Raw genomic sequence first — 22,594 nt, 5'->3', positions numbered from 1 at the left:
GTCGGAGGAGGAGCGTCTTATCTTCCGACTGGGAACCCTCCAACCACAGGGGATGAACTTGGACTTCACCAGTTTCTTCATCCCCCCTCCCCCCACCTTGTCTCAGCCGAATCCCTCCAGCCCGGCACCACCTTCCTGACCTGCAGTCTTCTTCTTGACCTCTGTGCCTCCATCCTACTCCGACCTATCACCCTCACCTTGACCTCTTTCCACCTATCACATTTCCAACGCCCCTCCTCCAAGTCCCTCCTCCCTACCTTTTATCTTCTCCTGCTGAACACTCTGCTCATTCCTGAAGAAGGGCCTGTGCCCGAAACGTCGAATCTCATGTTCCCTGGATGCTGCCTGACCTGCTGTGCTGTTCCAGCAATAAAGTTTCAACTAGGACATATTAGCATCTGTTTTACATAGTAGCCAAAATACAAATACAGCAATCCTCAGACCAGCACACACAAGAAAAGATGAACTTTATAGATGATGTCAAAAATCACGCAACATCAGGTTATAGTCCAACAGGTTTATTTAAAACCACCAGCTTTCAGAACCCCTGTTCCTTCCTCAGGCAGCTAGTGAAAGAGAATACATCAGGCACAGAATTTGTAGTAAGAGATCAAAGGGTCATACAGTGAATGTATTGAACAAATCTGGATGGCTATTGAATTTGCAGAAACGTTCTATTTTGTTCAAAAAGCACACAATCTGGAGACAGTCAATGTGGCATTTTATAAATTCCTACTTTGGAAGTAAAGCCAGTCTGGCTCCGTGATCACGTACAAACAGGCTTGAAATGTGGCCTCGTATCTCAAATGCATTTTCTGACCTAATGTATCACCTTTTTTCTGATAAAGCCTGAAGTTATCATGGTGTCAATGACTTGAAAGATATTCTGGGATTTACATTTTAATCAATCGAAGTCTGCATCTCCATTCTAACTGATTAAAGACTTAATAGCCATCTCGGTCGAACCTGCTGTGCCTTTTGATAAAGTCATGTCTGATCTGACTATAACCTCCAATCCACATTCCTGCCAACCCCTTGCTTAACACCAATCTATACATCTCTGCCTTAAAAATATATAAAATCTTCACAAATATGCCAAATATTCTCTGCTGCTTTGGTCTCCTTATCAGGGGAAGATGTTCTGACTATGGAGGGACTGACTCCTGGGGTGGCAGAACTGATGTATGAAGTCAGGCTGGATCAGTTTGGTTTGTATTCACTGGAATTTAGAACAATGAGGGGGATCTCATAGAAATTTATAAATTTCTAACAAAGCTAAAAAGGTTAAAGCAGGAAGGATGTTCCTATTGACTGAGGAATCCAGACCCAAGGGTCATAGTCTAAAGGTCATAGTCTAGGCCATTTTGGGCTAGAGTGTGGTAAACCTGTGGAATTCTCTGCCACAGAAAGTGGTTCCGGTTAAAACATAGATTTAGATCCTTCTTGAAAATATTCAAAGGGGAGAAAGCGGAACACGGCAACACCGATCTATACAGCACAAAAATGTCCCTTTTGCCATTGAGTCTGTACCACTAAAAACAAATGCAACCACCTACTGTAGTCCCACTTCCTCACATTAGGCTCATCAGCATAAATGTTATAAAACTTCGTGTTCATGTAAGTACTTTGTAAAGGTTGTGAGGTTTTCCACCTCAACCAGCCTCCCAGGCAGTTCATTCCAGACCCCCACTACCCTAAGTGTTAAAAATATTTTGTTCAAATCCCCTCTAAACCTCCTGCCTTTCACTTTAAAATGGTGCCCTTTGTTAACTAACCCTTCAACCAAGAGGAACAGCTGGGTTTTTTCCACCCTCTCCATGCCCCTCATAATCTTACACACTTCTATCAGGCCCCCTTCAACCTTCTCTGCTCCAAAGGCACTCTATCAGAGGTTATGTCTGAGGGTAACAATGACATGAACACAGTATCTGGAAGTCAGTTCATCATAAAGGTTGTCTTCAGTGAATGGTGGGGCAGAGGTGTGATCAGCTGCCTGTGTCCCTTTTGCAAGCACTGTCAATGTTCTGAAGAGAGCGGAGTGAGCACTTTGTGGGGTGAACAGAGTGGCGTGTGTGGATGGGTGAAGTGAGGGAGGGCACTTCCTCCAATCTCAGCCTCTGAATAATCCAGGTCCTGGTGAAGGATTAACTGGTCACTTCTGCTATTCTATTCCTTGTCCTCAAGTTGCGAGTCTAGCCAGAAAGCTCATCCTTCTCAGCTTTTGCTTCACAACAACTTTATTTCTGTAACAGCTATAACAGTTGGAGGCATCACCGTGGTATAACCAACTCTGAGTCATGTATAGCAGGTTTCAAGCCAATATCCAAAACACTGGGCCAAAGTATCAGGTTTCGCTGCAATTCGAACTGAGGCCCGGCTGGATTTGGTGCTCTCCTGGAGTTGCTACAGGTTGATGAGCAAAGAGTATGGTGTCAGAGGTTTGAGCTCAGATAGGTACCACACAGACCGATGATGCCCATGGCTCAGAGGCAGAGTTTGTAATGGCGGCTGAAGAGGTTGGCTTCCCAATTTATAATTGAACCAGTTCTAATCCATAGGAAACGTGCACTGAGCTGGTGCTGAGGTACGCTTACCTGTGTATCCTGATATTTCATTTGATGTTGCAGAGGGACACTGTAGGGAAAGGGGAGTGGGGCAAGGATCAATTTTTGGGAGACACCAGTGATTATGGTGCAGGAAGACAGTTCTGAGTGGAACCAGGTGAGTACAACCCAGGCACCTAACTTGAACCTGGAGATAAAAACGGTCCTTGAATATCAGTTAGTCAGAGAGAAACTGCACCTTTAAACAAAAAGAGTTTGCAGAATCATTTGATTGGGCACTGACGCAGTGGTGGTGTTGAGTGACTGGGAGCTGTCTGGGGTACTTCAGGTATTAATCGAGCAACATGAAACAGTCGGCAAGAAATTGGATCTGGAGGCTGTGCCCTGGAAATTCACAAAAACATAACTCTTCTGATTTTGAAATTCAGTGAGATGGACAGCCGCTCATCGCAGAAAGTGTCTGAATATTTAGTGATTATTGTCAAGTGACATTATTGAAAAGCACAGCGGATCTCCCTCTGGCTTCTTTCACTGCATCCCCTCTGCGTTCTATTGCTCGATCCTGCACCCATTCACCTTCTGGATTAGCGCACATCAAGCAGTTAGCTACTGTTTAGAATCTGTGAAGCAGAAAGGGCACATGTTGGTGGTGGCTCACGTCAGATCTCAGCAGATTACAATATAGAAGAGGATTTCTCCAATGCCAACACAGTGCTATGAGTCTTGGACAAAAAGAGCCTTCCAGAAAACAGTGATCAATACTCTCACAACAGCAGCTTGGAAACAATAAAGCTGGGAACTCTTATGTCGCTCACCTTTCGGCTTCCAGGCAATGCTGTTTTGATGTAATGCTCACAGCACACAATACCCACCAGAACACTGGGAGCTGAAACAGAAATGGACAAAGCAATGGGGATTCAGTTATCACAGACTGTCGTTACCTTGAGAAGAGAAAGTTCAGATTGACGATGAAAGATTTCAAACAACCTTCAACTAACATGGAGCAACAATCAGTTGAAACAATCAATCAAGGATTCAAATTATCTTCTGGACTGGGTTCTGGTAAGACTGACATTGCAAAATGTGGCCAGTATAGGTCAGACTGAGCTTGAGTCCTCAGTTGTGATCTGACTGGAACATGAGAGAGTTCAGAGGTGATGTTTAGCCCTGATGTCTGTAGAAGCATTTGCTATGTTATTTCCTGAACATACTTGTTCACAGGTTCCAGAGCATGAGCTAGTCCTAGATTTCCAATCAAGAATTAGTTTGTTTGAATCTGATTTGCCCTCAGTACTTTGAAAAAGACTCAGGAAAGTCTGCACTATTTGGACTTCTCTGCCTGGAGAGAGAGAGTCAAAGTGAAGACTGCAAATGCTGGAAAGTCAGAGTAAAAGCATGGTTCTGGAAAAGCACAGCAAGTCAGACAACATCTCAAAGACTCATGGAGATGTACAGCATGGAAACAGACCCTTCGGTCCAACCCGTCCATGCCGACCAGATATCCCAACCCAATCTAATCCCACCTACCAACACCTGGCCCATATCCCTCCAAACCCTTCCTATTCATATACCCATCCAAATGCCTTTTAAATGTCGCAATTGTACCAGCCTCCACCACATCCTCTGGTAGCTCATTCCATACACGTACCACCCTCTGTGTGAAAAAGTTGCCCCTTAGGTCTCTTTTATATCTTTCCCCTCTCACCCCTCTAGTTCTGGACTCCCTGACCCAAGGGAAAAGACTTTGTCTATTTATCCTATCCATGCCCATCATGATTTTATAAACCTCTATAAGGTCACCCCTCAGCCTCCGACGCTCCAGGGAAAACAGCCCCAGCCTGTTCAGCCTCTCCCTGTAGCTCAAATCCTCCAACCCTGGCAACACCATTGTAAACCTTTTCTGAACCCTTTCTAGTTTCACAACATCTTTCCAATAGGAAGGAGACCAGAATTGCACGCAGTATTCCAACAGTGGCCTAACCAATGTCCTGTACAGCCGCAACATAACCTCCAACTCCTGTACTCAATACTCTGACCAATAAAGGAAAGCATACCAAATGCCTTCTTCAATATCCTATACTCCACTTTCAAGGAGCTATGAACCTGCACTCCAAGGTCTCTTTGTTCAGCAACACTCCCTAGGACCTTACCATTAAGTGTATAAGTCCTGCTAAGATTTGCTTTCCCAAAATGCAGCACCTCACATTTATCTGCCACTTCTCAGCCCATCTGGTCCAGATCCTGTTCACTGTCCACTACACCTCCAATTTTGGTGTCATCTGAAAACTTACTAACTGTACCTCTTATGCTCGCATCCAAATCATTTATGTAAATGACAAAAAGTAGAGGGCCCAGCACCGATCCTTGTGGCATTCAGGCCTCCAGTCTGAAAAACAACCCTCCACCACCACCATCTGTCTTCTACCCTTGAGCCAGTTCTATATCCAAATGGCTAGTTCCCCCTGTATTCCTTGATAACCATCTCCCATGGGGAACCTTGTCGAACGCCTTACTGAAGTCCATATAGATCACATCTACTGCTCTGCCCTCATCACTCTTCTTTGTTTCTTCTTCAAAGAACTCAATCAAGTTTGTGAGACATGATTTCCTATGCACAAAGCCATGTTGACTATCCCGAATCAGTCCTTGCCTTTCCAAATACATGTACATCCTGTCCCTCAGGATTCCCTCCAACAACTTGCCCAACACCAAGGTCAGGCTCACTGGTCTATAGTTCCGTGGCTTGTCATTACCGCCCTTCTTAAACAGTGGCACCACGTTTGCTAACCTCCAGTCTTCTAGCACCTCACCTGTGACTATCGATGATACAAATATCTCAGCAAGAGGCCCAGCAATCACTTCTCTAGCTTCCCACAGAGTTCTCAGGTACATTTGATCAGGTCCTGGGGATTTATCCACTTTTAACCGTTTCAAGACATCCAGCACTTCCTCCTCTGTAATCTGGACATTTTGCGAGATGTCACCATCTATTTCCCTACAGTCTATATCTTCCATATCCTTTTCCACAGTCAATACTGATGCAAAATATTCATTTAGTATCTCCCCCATTTTCTGTGGCTCCACACAAAGGCCGCCTTGCTGATTTTTAAGGGGCCCTATTCTCTCCCTAGTTACCCTTTTGTCCTTAATATATTTGTAAAAACCCTTTGGATTCTCCTTAATTCTATTTGCCAAAGCTATCTCATGTCCCCGTTTTGCCCTCCTGATTTCCCTCTTAAGTATAGTCCTACTTTCTTTATACTCTTCTAAGGATTCACTCGACCTATCTTGTCTATACCTGACAAATGCTTCCTTCTTTTTCTTAACCAAACCCTCAATTTCTTTAGTCTTCCAGCATTCCCTATACCTACCAGCCTTTCCTTTCACCCTGACAGGAATATACTTTCTCTGGATTCTTGTTATCTCATTTCTGAAGGCTTCCCATTTTCCAGCCGTCCCTTTACCTGCGAACATCTGCCTCCAATCAGCTTGCGAAAGTACTTGCCTAATACCGTCAAAATTGGCCTTTCTCCAATTTAGAACTTAACTTTTAGATCTGATCTATCCTTTTCCATCACTATTTTAAAACGAATAGTCGCTGGCCCCAAAGTGCTTCCCCACTGACACCTCAGTCACCTGCCCTGCCTTATTTCCCAAGAGTAGGTCAAGTTTTGCACCTGCTCTAGTAGGTACGCCAACATACTGAATCAGAAAATTGTCTTGTACACACTTAAGAAATTCCTCTCCATCTAAACCTTTAACACTATGGCAGTCCCAGTCGATGTTTGGAAAGTTAAAATCCCCTACCATAACTATTCTATTATTCTTACAGATAGCTGAGATCTCCTTACAAGTTTGTTTCTCAATTTCCCTCTGACTATTGGGGGGTCTATAATACAATCCCAATAAAGTCATCTTCCCTTTCTTAGATTAGATTACATTACATTACATTACAGTGTGGAAACAGGCCCTTCGGCCCAACAAGTCCACACTGACCCGCCGAAGCGCAACCCCCCATACCCCTACATTTACCTCTTACCTAACACTACGGGCAATTTAGCATGGCCAATTCACCTGAACTGCACCTGAACTGGACTGTGGGAGGAAACCCACGCAGACATGGGGAGAACGTGCAAACTCCACACCTGAGGCGGGATTTGAACCCGGGTCTCAGGCGCTGTGAGGCAGCAGTGCTAACCACCGTGCCGCCCACCATTCTTATTTCTCAGTTCCACCCAAATAACTTCCCTGGATGTGTTTCCGGGAATATCCTCCCTCAGCACAGCTGTAACGCTATCCCTTATCAAAAAGCCACTCCCCATCCTCTCTTGCCTCCCTTTCTATCCTTCCTGTAGCATTTGTATCCTGGAACATGAAGCTGCCAATCCTGCCCATCCCTGAGCCATGTTTCCGTAACTGCTATGATATCCCAATCCTATATTCCTAACCATGCCCTGAGTTCATCTGCCTTCCCTGTTAAGCCCCTTGCATTGAAATAAATGCAGTTTAATTTATTAGTCCTACCTTGACCGTGCCTGCCCTGACTGTTTGACTCACTTCTGTTCTCAGCTGTACCCGTCTCAGATCGATCACTTTCCTCACTATCTCCCTGGGTCCCACCCCCCCCACCTTACTAGTTTAAATCCTCCAAAGCAGTTCTAGCAAATTTCCCTGCCAGTATATTAGTCCCCTTCCAATTGAGGTGCACACAAGACTCAGGCATATGTCCTTCAGGAATGTGGCAGAGAGTTAAATAGGAGGATGGGGCTATGTGGGGAAGTTAGCTGAGAAGGCGTTAGGTGGATGCAGGTGGTGGGGGTGGTGATTGTAATATGTCGGGGGGGAGGGTGGACAGGAGGGACAGGTCAAGAGGGTGGTGCCAGCTTGGATCTGGGATGAGGTAAAGGGAGGAGAGATTTGGAAACTAGTGATGTCGACGTTGATTCCTTGTGGTTAAAGAGTCCCAAGATGGAAGACGAGACGTTCTTCCTCCAGTACCTTGGATTTGGTAGTGGAGGAGGCGCGGGGCTTTTATGTCCTTGGTGGAGTTGGAAGGGGGGTTGAAGTGGTCAGCCACAGGAGGTTGGGGTTAGTGGGTGCGTGTGAACGCCAAGAGATGTTCCCTGAAACGCTCCACATGGTGGCATTCTGTCCGTGCCTGGAGCAGAGGAAGCAATTGATAATATCTGGGAGGGTTTTTGACAGTTGCACAAGTATGAATACAGAATCTGGGACATTATTTCAAGCAAACTTGCTAAAGGGAAGCAACATGCATTTAAGTTGATGAATAAAAAACAGTTGGACTACAATTAAGAGGTTTCTCTTCCTCCAGAGAGTGCTCGAAGTTGGAGAACATATCCCAGCCTGAGCAGTCCAGGGGAGAGACTGGGAATATTTTCAGAAAGGACAGAGTTCCTGGAGAGCGCTGAGTTGATGTTTTGCTCTGTAACTGCTGATTGTCATGTACACTCAGATCTTAAATCTGAATGACACTGATTGGAGCATAGGCTAGAAACTGAGTCGCAGAGTCACGAGAGAGAATGAATGAACAAATAAAAGACTGGCCTGTGGAGAGTTGCTGGGCACAGATGCTGGGGCTGAGAGCGATGTTGGCTAGGCGCAGCTTCACCGTGGTTGAGCTGGAGAATGTCTGTGGGTGCACTGTCTGAGTCTATCTCATTCACCCTTTTTGTTGTGGCTTGATTTATACAAGAAACTAGTCACACCATCACAGCTATTTTTAGGTTTTTGACTCAGTTGCAATTTCCACCACACCTCCCCACAGCCATCCGGGGACATTTGTGGAGTCACAGGCTTCGTGATAGAGAGAGCCATAGAGTCCCAGAGTATACAGATAGGCCATTTGGCCCAAACTGGTCCACACCAACCAAAATGTACATCAATGCTAACTCCATTTCCCTGCACTTGGTCCATATCCTTCTAACCCTTTCCTATTCATGTATTTGTCCAAATGCCTTTTAAATGTGAATGTACCCACTTCAACTACTTCCACTGGCAGCTCATTCCATATGTGTACCACCATGTGTAAAAAAAGTTAAACTCCATTTCCTAATGATCAGCTCACTTCTGCAGCTGATCAAAGTCCTACTGCAATTTCTGATAACCTCCCTCACTGTCCGCAATACCTCCTATTTTAGTGTCATCTGCAAACTCACTAATCATGCCTTGTATATTGTCATCTAAATCATGGATATGGATCACAAACAGCAATGGGCCCAGTATCAACCCCTGAGGGATTCCACAGCCTGATAAGCATCCTTCTAATTGTGTATCCAATTTGCCAGCACCCCCGGATTCCAATGTGATTTAACCTTCCAGAGCAGCCTACCATGTCAAACCTTATCAAAGGCCTTACTGAAATCCATATAGACAACGTCTACCGCCCTGCCCTCGTCAACCTTCCTGGTCACTTTATCAAAGGTCTCTAACAAATTTGAGAGGCATGATCTCCCATGCACAAAGCCATGCTGACTATTCTGAATCAAACCCTGTCTTTCCAAATGCACGGATGTGTTAAGTCTCAGAATCTTTTCAAGTAACTTACCTACCTCAGATATTAAGCTTACTGGTCTATAATTCTCAGGTTTTTCTTTGTAGCTCTTCTTGAATAAGAACACAACATTCGCTACCCTCCAGTCTTCTGGAATCTAACCAGCGGCAAATGATGCAAAAATATCAGCCAGGGCCCCCACAATTTTTTCTCTAGCGTCTTGCAGTGTTCTTGGATATACCTGATCAGGACCAGGAGATTTTTCCACCTTCATACATTCTAAATTATCCAATACCTCCTCTGCTGTGATATGGACTGTCTCCGAGATTCCTGATGAAGGGCTTATGCCCAAAACACGATTCTCCTGCTCCTCAGATGCTGCCTGGCCTACTGTGCTTTTCCAGCGCCACATTCTTGACTCTGTCCTCAAGATATGACTACTAACCTCCCCAAGATATGACTGCTAACCCTCCCAAGTTCTCAATCTTCATGTCTTTCTCCATGGTCAGCACAGAGGAGAAATATTCATTGAGAACTTGGCCCATTTCCTGCAGTTCTACACATATATGTCCACTTTGATCCTTGAGGGGTCCTATTCTCTCCCTAGTTATTCTTTTTCTTTTAATATACTTAAAGAAGCACTTTGGATTCTCCTTAATCTTCTGAACCAAGGCTATCTCAGTCTCCTTTTTGTCTTTCTGATTTCCTCCTTCAGTAAACTCATGTACCCCTATATACCTCTAGGGATTCCCTTGATCCCAGCTCTCCATAGCTGACCCATAACCTCTTTGTTTTTCTCATCAAAGCCTCAATATCTCGTCATCTAGGATGCCCTAAACCTGTCAACCTTGCCTTTTACCCTCACAGGAATGTATACACCTCAAACTCTAGCTGTCTCATTTCTAATGATCTCCCACTTGCTGGAGGTCCCTTTGCCTGCAAACAAATCATTCCAATCAATCTGTCTAACTCCATCAAGACCAAACAAATTTACAGCCCAGGAACAGGTCTTCGGCCCTCCAAGCCTGAGCCATTCCAAATCCACTGTCTAAACCTGTAGCCCAATTCCTAAGCATCAGTATCCCTCTACTCCCAACGTACTCATGCATCTGTCCAGACGCATCTTAAATGACTCTCCCGTGCCTGCCTCTACTACCTCTGCTGGCAACGCGTTCCAGGCACCTGGCATGAACCTCAAAATGTACCTTGCTCCAATTTAGAAGTTGAATCTTTGCCCCTCTCCATAGGTATTTTAAAATTAATAGAACTATAGTCGCTGGTCCCAAAGCACTCTTCGACTGTTACCTCTGTTGCCTGTCCTGCCCTATTTCCCAAGAGTAGGTTGAGTTTTGCCCTTTCCCAAACAGGACCCTCTGTATATTGCTTGAGGAAGCTTTTCTGAATGCACTTAACAAATTCCCCCCACCTCTTCTAAGCCCTTAATGCTCTGGCAGTCCCAGTCTATGTTAGGAAAATTAGAATCCCCTACTTTGACAACTTTATTGCTCCGGCAAGTCTCCCTAATCTCTCTGCATATTTGTTCCCCTAATTCCCATTGACTATTTGGGGGAACCCCAGTAACGTCGCCATCCCCTTCATATTTCTTAGCTCCACCCCCAAACTTTCACTGGATGATTCTTCAGTTATTTTGCCACTGATTACTGCTGTGAAACTCGCTTTAATCAAAAATGCAACTTGCGCCTTCCCTCCTTCCACCACCTCTCTCCTGCCTAAAGCCCCTGTACCGTGGCACATTAAACTGCCAGTCCGGTCCCTCCCTTAGCCATGTGCCTGTCATGGCTATAACATCTCAGTGTTAACAATGGTTCCAATGGAAGCCCAAACTGTCAGCAACAATCAATCAGATTGAGCCTCAAAGAAGATAAGGATTATTACAGGGAATTGTGAGGTGGAAGAGAAGACAAATGGAAGGTGAAGAGTGGATTTAAATGAGTATTAGATTACTTACAGTGTGGAAATAGGCCCTTCGGTCCAACAAGTCCACACCGACCCTCCAAAGAGCAATCCACCCAGACCCATTCCCCTACATTTACCCCATTCACCTAACACTATGCGCAATTTAGCATGGCCAATTCACCTAACCTGCACATCTTTGGACTGTGGGAGGAAACCAGAGCACCTGGAGGAAACTCACACAGACATAGAGAGAATGTGCAAACTCCACACAGACAGTTGCCTTCTCTGGCACTGTGAGGCAGCAATACTAACCACCGTGCCGCCCATAACTGGTGGTTGCTGAGTGAGAATTAGCAAGAGGTTTACACGGAAGTTGTCCTAACTCTTAAAGATGTATGAGTAAATTGAAGTGAGATGAGCCAAAATTATTCACTTCTGTAATTAATATGTTAGACTGATGTGAAAAGACAAATTTCACACAGAGACTCCAGTAATCTTTTAGTCAATATCAGAATATCAAAATTAGAATAGATGATCCTTTAACTTCAGGCAACTAACGATAAAGTAATACCCTTCCTGCAGCCCACACAAATTGTTAATCCCAGGTATGCACTCACATTTTCCCCTGCAATGAACAACATAGACAGAGTGGGAATATCCTGGTGATTGCTGCATGAAACGAACAGGGACCGTTAGACTCTGCACTGTGGGCTGAGTAGTGGGAGTTTGGTCTAAAATTGAAAATATCAAACACTGTGTGTGGTTTGCAGTCTTGGTTCTTATCATTTCTGTCATATCAAATGACATGCTTGTGATTATACAAAGTCTAATTGCCATTCTCCAGTGGAAGAGCTAAGGTCATTGCGTGAATGAATTCTGAGCCTCTGCAAGTTCAATTGTTCTGATAGTATAAGTGTGAACCACTCAGTCTATTTCCCATGGTTTGAGACAGTGGAAGGAGTGGAGAATGAGTGAGTTACTCCCACAACTCTCAGCCCACAATGAAATCCCCCTCAAATCCCTGACCAAATGTGAAAAACCAAGCCTGAGAAATGTGACTGCCTCCTGGAACGGTGCCCACGTAACGATCCCGTTCCCAGATGCATTGCAGACTCAAACGCTCAGACTCCAGCTCATCAACTTTGAGATGGAGCTATTTGGACTATAGTCACTTCTTGTAGATATAGATCCCACTGGCATCCACCAACCCCCTCCTGCTGCAGCTACAACACATCACCTTTCTTGCCATCTTTGCCAGAAATGGTGGTAGTCAGATACATTTGGGATATTTAAGCGACTCTTCGATAGGCACATGGATGATAGTAAAATGTAAGGTATGTAGCTTAGTTTGATCTTAGAGTAAAATGGTGACACAACACTGAGAACTGAAGGGCCTGTTTTGTGCTGCTGCTGCTGCTGTGCGAGTCCACAGATGTGCGGGTGAAGTGAAGTGGCCATCAGAAATGCAGGCTTATAGGGGTCTGGGTGGGATGCTCTTTGGAGAGTCAGTGTGCACTCAATGGGCCGAATGGCCTGTTTCCACACTGCAGCGATTCTATGATTAATTTTGCTGTCACTCCCGGTGTCTGACAAGGTATTTGCTAAAACCCGTCTCCACAGACAAATCATGTTCCTCAGTGACTGCCTCCTGCTCAGGCTCACCCCTTCTCATGTTTTGAATCTACTCAGGATCACCGTTGTCTTTGTGATGTTCAAGTTTCCACAGACAGCTGTTCCTGGCGTATCCTGAAGACCACATTCAGTGCCATACATCGTCATTCACACACACTGCTGATTTTCTGATGCTAAATGAACTGTCCTCTATAAAGGTCTCAGTTCCATCCCTCAACGTTCCTACCGTAACGAATTTCAGACATGACATGACATTGAACTCTTTTTCCGTTGCCTTCACCTCTGTGCCTGTTTCTTTGAACAAGAGCCCTCTCCCCAGCCCACAGCCCCTTTACCTCCAACACACTCCCTCGATCTGGCCATTTACTGGCACTTGATCTGTTCATTGAGAACTATCGAAGTGATGTTGGTCTCTTCAATGTCTGTGCCTCCTTCACCCATTCCGACTGATTCTCCTGGGAACTGATTGGCCTGCATGCTCTCAGTTGTCTGATGGACTGACCTATACATTGCAGAGGCTGAGCACCAACTCTCTGATGCCTCCCCCATCTCCCCATGGACCATGACCCACAATGAAACATCAGATCACTGTGTCAGTTAACCTCATTTCTTCTGATGATCAGAGCCCTCACTGCCTCGAAGCTCATAGCCTCCAAACTCTGCACAGCTCACTTCCAGCTCCTTTCCAAAATCCCCAAACCAGACTGCCCAGGTAAACCCATTGTTTCTGCCTGTTGATACCCCACAGATCTCATCTCTTCCTATCTCAATTCAGTTTTTGTTTCCCGTGTCCAGTCCCTTCCCACTTATGTCTGTGATTCCTCTTTATGGAAGGAATAACATAAAGAGGATGTTATTTTTATCATCCTGTTCAGGGGCTCCAGCCTCCTCCTCTTTATCACGGACGTGCAATCCCTTTACACATCCATCCCCCATCAGGATGGTCTCAGGGCTGTCCACTCTTCCTGGGAAAAAGGCCGGAACCATCCCCATCTACCACCACTCTCCTCTGCCTGGCCGAGCACATCCTCACCCTGAACAACGTCTCTTTTAACTCCTCTCACTTTCTTCAGGTTAGACACGTGACCGTGGGTACCCACATGTGTGACGATGCTATCACTTTAATCAGGTTGCTTTGTCCTTGGGATGTTTTTCAGACAGATCGTAAAGGAAAAGCTGCTGAGGGCTCCAATAAGAGTCCAGGTTTAACAATGGCGGGAGAGTAGCCAGTTCCCCCATTTCGGACGTTTTCTTGTTCGGTTTAGCTGTGGCAAGTACAAGATGCCAGAGTCCAGGAAAGGTTGCAAACTTCAGCAGCTGATTCCTGACTGACTCCCTCTCTGAAATCTCTTTGAATATTGTTACCTCCTACCTGTAAGAATCTGTGTTTCAATTTACCTTTATCTCAAGGAGTGTGTTTATGGAATGTTACTGGATTGAAACAGTTCCTTAGTTAAGTTGGTGTATCGAGATGGTTAAGTTTGCAATAGTTAAGTTATTTTAACTTACATTTAATTTTGATTGTGTTTCAACTGTGATGTTTAAATAAGTTCTGCTTTGCTTAAAGCCAAGTGATTTAGAGTCATAGAGGTGTACAGCATGGAAGCAGACCCTTCGGTCCAACCCGTCCATGCCGACCACATATCCCAACCTAATCTAGTCCCACCTGCCAACACCCGGCCCATATCCTTCCTATTCATATACCCATCCAAATGCCTTTTAAATGTCGCAATTGTACCAGCCTCCATCACATCCTCTGGCAGCTCATTCCATACACGTACCACCCTCTGCGTGAAAAAGTTGCCCCTTAGGTCTCTTTTATATCTTTCCCCTCTCACTCCTCTAGTTCTGGACTCCCTGACCCCAGGGAAAAGACTTTGTCTATTTATCCTATCCATGCCCCTCATAATTTTGTAAACCTCTATAAGGTCACCCCTCAGCCTCCGACACTCCAGGGGAAACAGCCCCACCCTGTTCAGCTTCTCCCTGTAGCTCAAATCCTCCAACCCTGGCAACATCCTTGTAAATCTTTCCTGAACCCTTTCAAGTTTCACAACACCTTTCCGATAGGAAGGAGACCAGAATTGCACGCAATATTCCAACAGTGGCCTAACCAATGTCGTGTAAAGCTGCAACATGACCTCCCAACTCCTGTACTCAATACTCTGACCAATAAAGGAAAGCATACCAAATGCCTTCTTCACTATCCTATCTACCTGTGACTCCACTTTCAAGGAGCTATGAACCTGCATTCCAAGGTCTCTTTGTTCAGCAACACTCCCTAGGACCTTAACATTAAATGTTAAGATTTGCTTTCCCAAAATGCAGCACCTTGCATTTATCTGAATGAAACTCCATCTGCCACGTCTCAGCCCATTGGCCCATCTGGTCCAGACCCTCTTGTAATCTGAGGTAAGCCTTTTCGCTGTCCACTACACCTCCAATTTTGGTGTAATCTGCAAACTTACTAACTGTACCTCTTATGCTTGCATCCAGATCATTTATGTAAATGACAAAAAGTACAGGGCCAGCACCAATTCTTGTGGCAAGAATTGTGACCTTCTGGTCACAGGCCTCCAGTCTGAAAAACAACTCTCCACCACACCCTGATCAGCTGTATCACACCTGGAATAGCCACACCACAACTTCTTTTAAAATAAGACAAAATTAGAGTCTAGGCTACTTTCTTAAAATATCTGGAGGGACTCTGGCCTGGTCCATAATACATAGCTCCAGTTATGCCTCTCTCTTTGTGAGCTATATGGAACAATTTGTTCCAGTCCTATTCCAGCCCACACCTACAGCTTTCTCCAGTCTATCAATAGTTGGTGCTGCTTCCCTCTCTTGCCGGAATTCGCAAGGTTTATAAATTTTGCTTCCAATTTCCACCCCGCCCTCACCTTCACCTGGTCCATCTCTGTCTCCTCCCTTCCTTTCGTTCCTCAACATCTCTGTTTCCATTTCTGGGGAGAGGCTGGCCACCAACATCCCCACAAATCTCTGGACTCCCACAGTTACCTTGCCTATACATCCTGATGAAGGGCTCCTGCTTGGATCTTCCTGAGGGCCCTGTCAACTACGGTGCTAGGGAATCCTTGGTTGAGGAAGAAGGTGGACATTTTGGATGCTCCCTTGTCGAAGATGGCATCATCAGCACAGCTGCGATGGAAATGGAGGAACTGAGTGTATGGAATACAGTTCTTCCATACTGAGGATATATAGGCAAAATTAGAGTGATGCTGGAAAAGCACAGCAGGTCAGGCAGCATCCAATTGACCTTTCGGGCAAAAGCCCTCCCCATTCCTGCTGAAGGGCTTTTGCCCGAAACGCCAATTTTCCTGCTCCCAGGATGCTGCCTGACCTGCTGTGCTTTTCCAGTACCACTCTGGTTTCCAGCATCTGCAGTCCTCACTTTGCCCCCCTTCACTCAATCTCATCGGTGAACATTTGCTGTTCATGATATGGTCTTCTCTACATTGGGGAAACAAAGACTGGGTGACTGCTTCACAGAGCAATGTTTTCCACCAGAAAGACCCTGGCTGTCACTTCAATGCACCACCTGGGCCCCTCCTAACATCTTTGTCTCAGGCTTGTTGAAGCGCTCCAGTGAAACTCAGCACAAGCTGGACGAACAGCACCTCATTTTCCACTTGGGAACACTCCAGCCTTCTTGGACTCAATATTGAATTCAATGATTATAGAGCATGAGGCACCTTGTCCTTAACCCAACCCCGGCACACCAGACCTTGTTATCACCAGGTCTGCTATTACACACAACCCATTGTTAGCCACTAATAATCCCCATTGGCCCTTCACTCTCCCAGGCTGACCGGTATCCATTTATTTGTCTGTCCAACTGTTCTTTTTCTCTTTGGGCTTTATCTCCACCTATCGTTCACTCTTCATCTCCTCCACCCACGTTAGCCACTCCATTAAAAACAACTTTTTCCAAGCTACCATCAATTCTGAAGACGGGTCACTGGACCTGAAACGTTAATTCTGATTTCTCTCCACAGGTGCAGCCAGATTTTCCAGCAATTTCTACTTTTGTTTCTCATTTCCAGTATCAGCAGTTCTTGTGGTTTGTAATTTATGTGCAAGGTTTGTCAGTGACGCTGGGTATATTCCCTATGGAACGAAGGAGATCGAGGGGCGATGTGATCAAGGTGGATGGAATTGTTGGTTTGGATCTGATTGACAAGTAAATTGATCTGTAATGGGGTGACCAGAACTGCACACAATATTCCAAGTGTGGCCGCACCAGCGGTTTGTATAGTTGCAGCATGTCATTGCAGCTCCGGAACTCAATCCCTCTACTAATGAAACCTAACACACCGTATGCCTTCTTAACAGCACTATCCATCTGGGTGGCAACTTTCAGGGATCTATGTACATGGACTCCAAGATCCCTCTGTACATCCCTCTCTACCAAGAATCTTTCCATTGACCAAGTACTCTACCTTCCTGTTTTTCTTCCCAAAGTGCATCACCTCACATTTAGCTGCATTGAACTCCATTTGCCACCTTTCAACCCAATTCTGCAGTTTATCCAAGTCCCCCTGCAACCTGTAACATTCTTCCACATTGTCCACTACTCCACCGACTTTAGTGTAATCTGCAAATTTACTAATCCATCCACCTATGCCTGCGTCTCAGTCATTTATAAAAATGACAAACAGCAGTGGTCACAAAACAGATCCTTGTAGCACACCACTAGTAACTGGACTCCAGGCTGAATATTTTCCATCAACCACCACTCGCTGCCATCTTTCAGAAAGCCAAACTGCTAAATCACCCTAAATTCTATGCCTCTGTATTTTCTCCAACAGCCTACCATGTGGAACCTTATCAAAGGCTTTACTGAAGTCCAGGTATACCACGTCAACTGCCCTACCCTCATCTACATGTTTGGTCACCTTCTCAAAAAACTCAGAGGTTTGTGAGACACGACCTGACCTTGACGAAACCATGTTGACTATCTGAAATCAAATTGTTACTTGCTAGATGAGTATAAGTCCTATCTCTTATAATCCTTTCCAAAACCTTTACTACAACAGAAGTAAGGCTCACTGGTCTATAATTACCTGGGTCATCTCTGCTGCCCTTCTTGAACAAGGGCACATTTGCAATCCTCCAGTCCTCTGGTACTAAACCCGTAGACAATGACGACTCAAATATCAAAGCCAAAAGCTCCGCTATCTCCTCCGTAGCTTTGCAGATAATCCTCAGATAAATCCCATCCGCCCCAGGGGACTTGTCTATTTTCACTCCTTCTAGAATTGATAAAACCTCTTTGTAACTAACCTCGATCCTTTCTAGACTAATATCTCCTATCTCATTCTTCTCTTCTACAATATTCTCCTTTTCCTGAGTGAACACCGATGAGAAATGTTCGTTTAGCACTTCTTCGATCTCCACAGGGTCCACACTCAACTTCCCACTTCTGTATTTGACTGGCCCTATTCCTACCCTAATCATCCCTTTATTCCTCACATACCTATAGAAAGCTTTAGGGTTCTCCTTTATTCTATTTGCTAAAGACTGCTCGTGTCCTCTCTTTGGTCTTCTTAACTCTCTCTTTAAATTCTTCCTAGCTAATCTGAATCTCTCCATCTGAACCATCTCACCTCCTTCTTCCGCTTAACAAGGGATGTAATTTCTGGAGTTAAACCATGGTTCCCTGACATTATCACTTCCTCCCTGTCTGACAGGGACATACCTATCAAGGGCACGCAATATCTGTTCTTTTAACCAGCTCCACATTTCCATTGTTCCCATCCCCTGCATTTTACGGCCCCATTCTATGCATCCTAATTCTTCCCTCATCACATTATAATTGCCCTTGCCCCATCGATAACTCTTGCCCTGTGGCAAGTACCTATCCCTTTCCATTGCTAAACTAAATGTAACTGAATTATGGTCACTCTGTCAAAAGTGTTCACCAACCACTAAATCAAACACCTGGCCTGGTTCATTACCAAGCACCAGATCCAGTGTGGCCTCCCCTCTTGTTGGCCCTTCGACACACTGTGTCAGGAAACCCTCCTGTTCACATTGGACAAAAACTGATCCATCCGACATACTCAAGTTATAGCATTTCCAGTCTCTGTTGGGGAAGTTAATGTCCCCCATAATGACCATCCTGTTCCTTTCACTCCTGCGTGGAATTGATTTGCCAATCCTCTCCTCCACCTTCCTGGAACTCTGTGAAGGCCTATAAAACACTCGAAGCAGAGTTTGCCAGGTTTATAACATCTCAATTTAAACCACTCAATTAATGTCCACAGCTTTAACTAACAAACACTGTACACGTACTCACTCCTCTAATAAACCACCCTCTCTGTTGGTACTCCCCCAAATTAGACTGATCGAATCCCTGCTGGAAGACTGGAAAATTCCAAATATTACAGCCTCGTTCAAACAAAATTGTAAAGATAATACAGGCAATTCCAGACCAGTCGGTTAAACTTCAGTGATAGGGAAACTTCCAGAAACAATTATTTGGGATAGGATCAGAAGTCACATGGAAAAGGATGGGTTGATTAGGAACAGTCAGCATGGATTTATAAAAGGGAAATTGTGTCTAACTTACTGAAAATGTTGGAAGAGAAAGGGCTGATGAGAGTTACACTGTTGCTTTGGTGCACGTGGCCTTTCTGAAAGTGCACACACCAGACTTGAGGAAAGTTATAAGTCATGGTGTAAAAGGGACAGTGGTAAAGTCAATACAAAATTGGCTGAGTGACGGAAAATAAACAGTCATGAACAATGGAGATTTTTCATGTGGAGGAAGGTTCATATTGGAGCTCCCGGAACTGGAATCCTTGCTTTTCCTGATGTAAATTAATGGTAATGATACATTAGGTTTAAAGGGGTTGTAGAAGCAGAGGGGACTGGGTGTGTATGTGCACAGATCATTGAAGGTAGCAGGACAGGTTGAGAGAGCAGTTAATAAAGCAGACAATGTTCTTGACTTATACCAGGGTCATGGAGTACAAGGTGTGACACTTGGAGACCTCAGCTGAAGTATTGTGTCGGCTGTGCGTGTCACTATAAGAAAGACATGAATTCAATGGAGAGAGTTCATAAGAGGGTCACAAGTCTGGATGAGAAACGTCAGTTATGTGGATGGGCTGGATAGAAAAAGGCTGACAGGAGATCTGATACCGGCTTCCCAACCTCTGAGGGGGCAGGAAGGGTTAGACTTGGAAACGCTGTTGATGTTTGATCGTGAATTGAGAATAAGAGAGCACAGATTTAAAGCGATCTAGAAATGAAACAAGGATGAGGTGAGGAGAAAGTTTTTAGTCGGAATGTATTGCTTAGAAATATCGAGGAGGCAGATTCAGTTGAGGTTTTCAAGAGAGCATGAGATGATTATTTGGATAGAGTTACAGAGAAAAAAACATGGGGTTATCACTCTCTTCGAATTCTCATTTGGAGAGTCAGTGTGCAGGCAATGGTTGAATGGCTGAAACAGCTCTCAGCATTTAACCTGTCAAGCCCTTTCAGAATCCGATGTTTCAATGAGATCACCTCTCAGTTTTCTAAATTCCAGTCAGCAGAATCCCAATCTGTTTAGCCTTTGCTCAGGAAACAATCCCTCCATCCCACGGAACACTCTCGGGAACCTTTTCTGAACTACCTCCCATGAAACCATATCATTCCTTAAATAAGGAGACCAAAACTGCTCATGGTACTCCAGATGTGGTCTCACTAGCAACTTGTGCAATTGCAGTAAGTCAGCAAACAGCAAGGGCCCTGATCCCTGTGGGACCACTAGACACAGACTTCAAGTCAGAAACACACCTCTCAACTATCCCCATCTGCTTGACCTCCCCGTAACAAACCCACCTGGTTGTTCTTGATTAATCTCTGCCTCTCCAAACGCAGATTAATTCGGTCCCTCAGAATTGCCTCTAATCAGTTCCCTACCCCTGGGGTTAGTTGTGAGGCAGGGAACAGGCAGACTCAAAGCTATGAGCTGTCGGAATTCTCCATATCCCTTCAGCTTCCTGTCTTCCCATTGGCTGCAGTGGCCAGGGAGGATGAAATTCACAAACAGTCCAAAGATGTGCAGGGTCAGGTGAATTGGCCATACTAAATTGCCCGTAGTGTTAGGTAAGGGGTAAATGTAGGGGTATGGGTGGGTTGCGCTTCGGCGGGTCGGTGTGGACTTGTTGGGCCGAAGGGCCTGTTTCCACACTGTAATCTAATCTAATCTAAAAATCACCAATGACAAGCTTGGGTTTCAAGGTGAATTAATTTTATTGGAAGACATTTGGGCAAATCAATACACACAGAGAAAACTGACAGAAACCACAGACAAATCAACAGACCGTAGTCATCAATTATCCAAAAAGAAATATTCTATGCATACAATGCAATCTCTATATAATCTTTATATCGTCTTTTTGATAATTTATAAAGCTGCAGAATACCAGCTGCAGAAAGTTTTAAAAGTTTCAGTAGATACAAAAACTTGTATATGTTCAGGATCAGATGTTGCCCCGCATCACCAAACCCCATGGGTTATTGAAGATCAGGATCAATCCTTTTCAATCCTGTCTGTCAGCTCTGTCAGTCGATCCTGCACCCACGGATGTTCCGGGTTAGCACACACCAGGCGACCAGCTACGGTCTGGAATCTGGGAAGTGGAAAAGGCAAATGTCAGTGGTGGCTGACTCCTGATCCCAGGACAGAATACAATGTAGAAGGAGTGGATTTCTCCAACTACAATCTCAGTGAAGCGAGTCTCAGACAGAAGGAGCCTTTCAGTGAGCAGGAATCAATACTCACATGATAGCGTCGTGGGAACAGTAGAAAGAGCTGGGAGCTTTTATGTAATTCACAATACGGGCTAGTGGCAATTGTGTTCGGATATAACGCTCACAGCACAGCGTACCCACTGGAATACTGGGAGCTGGAACAGACAAGTGGAGAAAGCAATTGGAATTCAGTTATCACAGACTGTCACAATATTTAATCATAAATTACATTCATTCCCAGGTCACACTGAGCCCAATTGAGAATGAAAGGCAGAGTGAATGAGATTAAATTCCCTACAGTGTGGAAACAGGCCCTTCATCCCAACACCGACCCTCTGAAGAGTAACCCACCTAGACCCATTCCCCACTAACGCACCTAACACTATTGGCAATTTAGCACAGCCAATTCACTTGACCTGCACATCTTTGGACTGTGGGAGGAAGCCCACGCAGACACGGGGAGAATGTGCAAACTCCACGCAGACAGTCGCTTGAGGCTGGAATTGAACCCAGGTCCTTGGTGCTGTACGGTAGCAGTGCTAACCACTGAGCCACCGTGTGGATTCAGTTATCACAGACTGTCACAATATTTAATCATAAATTACATTCATTCCCAGGTCACACTGAGCCCAATTGAGAATGAGCTACTGAGTGAGTGACAGTGAGAGAAGAATGAATGACTGACCTGCTGAGAGCTGTTGAGCACAGATGCTGACGGTGAGGCCAAGAGCAACGACGACAAGGAGCAGTTTCATTGTGTCTGAGCTGGAGAGTGTCAGTGAGTGCACTGTCTGAATCCTATTTGCTCGCACCTTGTCTGCTGGCACATTTATACAGGAAACTGGTCACACCGTCACAGCTATTTCTGGGGTTTGACTCAATGGCAATTTCCACCACTCTCCCCAGAACCATGGGGGGAATTTTGTGGACTCACAGGCTTTCTGATGAGGCTAAAAGTGGTTCCAATGGAAATCTAAAGTGTCAGCAACAATCAATCAGATTGAACCTCAAAGAAGATAAGGATTCAGTGGCCTGGGGTGATGAGGGGAAAATAAGGGCAAATGGAAGGTGATTGAAACAACGTCTGGTGGTTATTGAGTGAGAAATTCATAGCCTCATACAACACAGAAAAGGCCCCTCGGCTTATCAAGTCTGCACCGACATAACTACCACTAAAGGTGCACCAATTTCTTGCACTTGT

At 45.0% G+C, this 22,594-nt stretch overlaps 1 protein-coding gene and 1 long non-coding RNA gene across 2 annotated transcripts; both read right to left on the bottom strand.

Moving 5' to 3' along the window:
- Nucleotides 1-502: 502 nt before the first annotated feature.
- LOC122558702 (uncharacterized) lies at nucleotides 503-20,600 on the bottom strand. Its single transcript, XR_006314235.2, has 3 exons — nucleotides 20,479-20,600; nucleotides 3,380-3,450; nucleotides 503-3,184 (listed from the first exon to the last, which is right to left on the bottom strand). It is a non-coding gene; the product is annotated as an uncharacterized LOC122558702 (long non-coding RNA).
- Nucleotides 20,601-20,875: 275 nt separating this feature from the next.
- On the bottom strand, nucleotides 20,876-22,166 carry LOC148147437 (C-C motif chemokine 4-like). The gene is made up of 3 exons (XM_087995587.1): nucleotides 22,079-22,166; nucleotides 21,425-21,548; nucleotides 20,876-21,272 (listed from the first exon to the last, which is right to left on the bottom strand). The coding sequence occupies exons 1-3, from the start codon at nucleotides 22,146-22,148 to the stop codon at nucleotides 21,173-21,175; spliced, it is 294 nt and encodes a 97-aa protein (XP_087851713.1). The 5' UTR covers nucleotides 22,149-22,166; the 3' UTR covers nucleotides 20,876-21,172.
- Between the last annotated feature and the right edge of the window lie 428 nt (nucleotides 22,167-22,594).

Source organism: Chiloscyllium plagiosum, unplaced genomic scaffold (genome assembly GCF_037043375.1).
Source record: "Chiloscyllium plagiosum isolate Xiang-an unplaced genomic scaffold, Cpla_swu_hap1 HiC_scaffold_17, whole genome shotgun sequence".
In the NCBI taxonomy this organism is placed as follows: Eukaryota; Metazoa; Chordata; class Chondrichthyes; order Orectolobiformes; family Hemiscylliidae; genus Chiloscyllium; species Chiloscyllium plagiosum.
Note: the sequence above shows the minus strand (reverse complement) of the source record. Positions and strands in the feature narration are given on the sequence as shown.

Bases quoted from the DNA above. Each gene is read 5' to 3' on its own strand.
- LOC148147437 (XM_087995587.1), bottom strand. From the start codon at position 22,148: ATGAAACTGCTCCTTGTCGTCGTTGCTCTTGGCCTCACCGTCAGCATC. The intron at 21,549-22,078 runs GTCAGTCATTCA...TGTCTGTTCCAG, and splicing joins TGCTCAACAGCTCTCAGCAG to CTCCCAGTATTCCAGTGGGT. The intron at 21,273-21,424 runs GTGAGTATTGAT...TCCACTTCCCAG, and splicing joins TGTTCCCACGACGCTATCAT to ATTCCAGACCGTAGCTGGTC.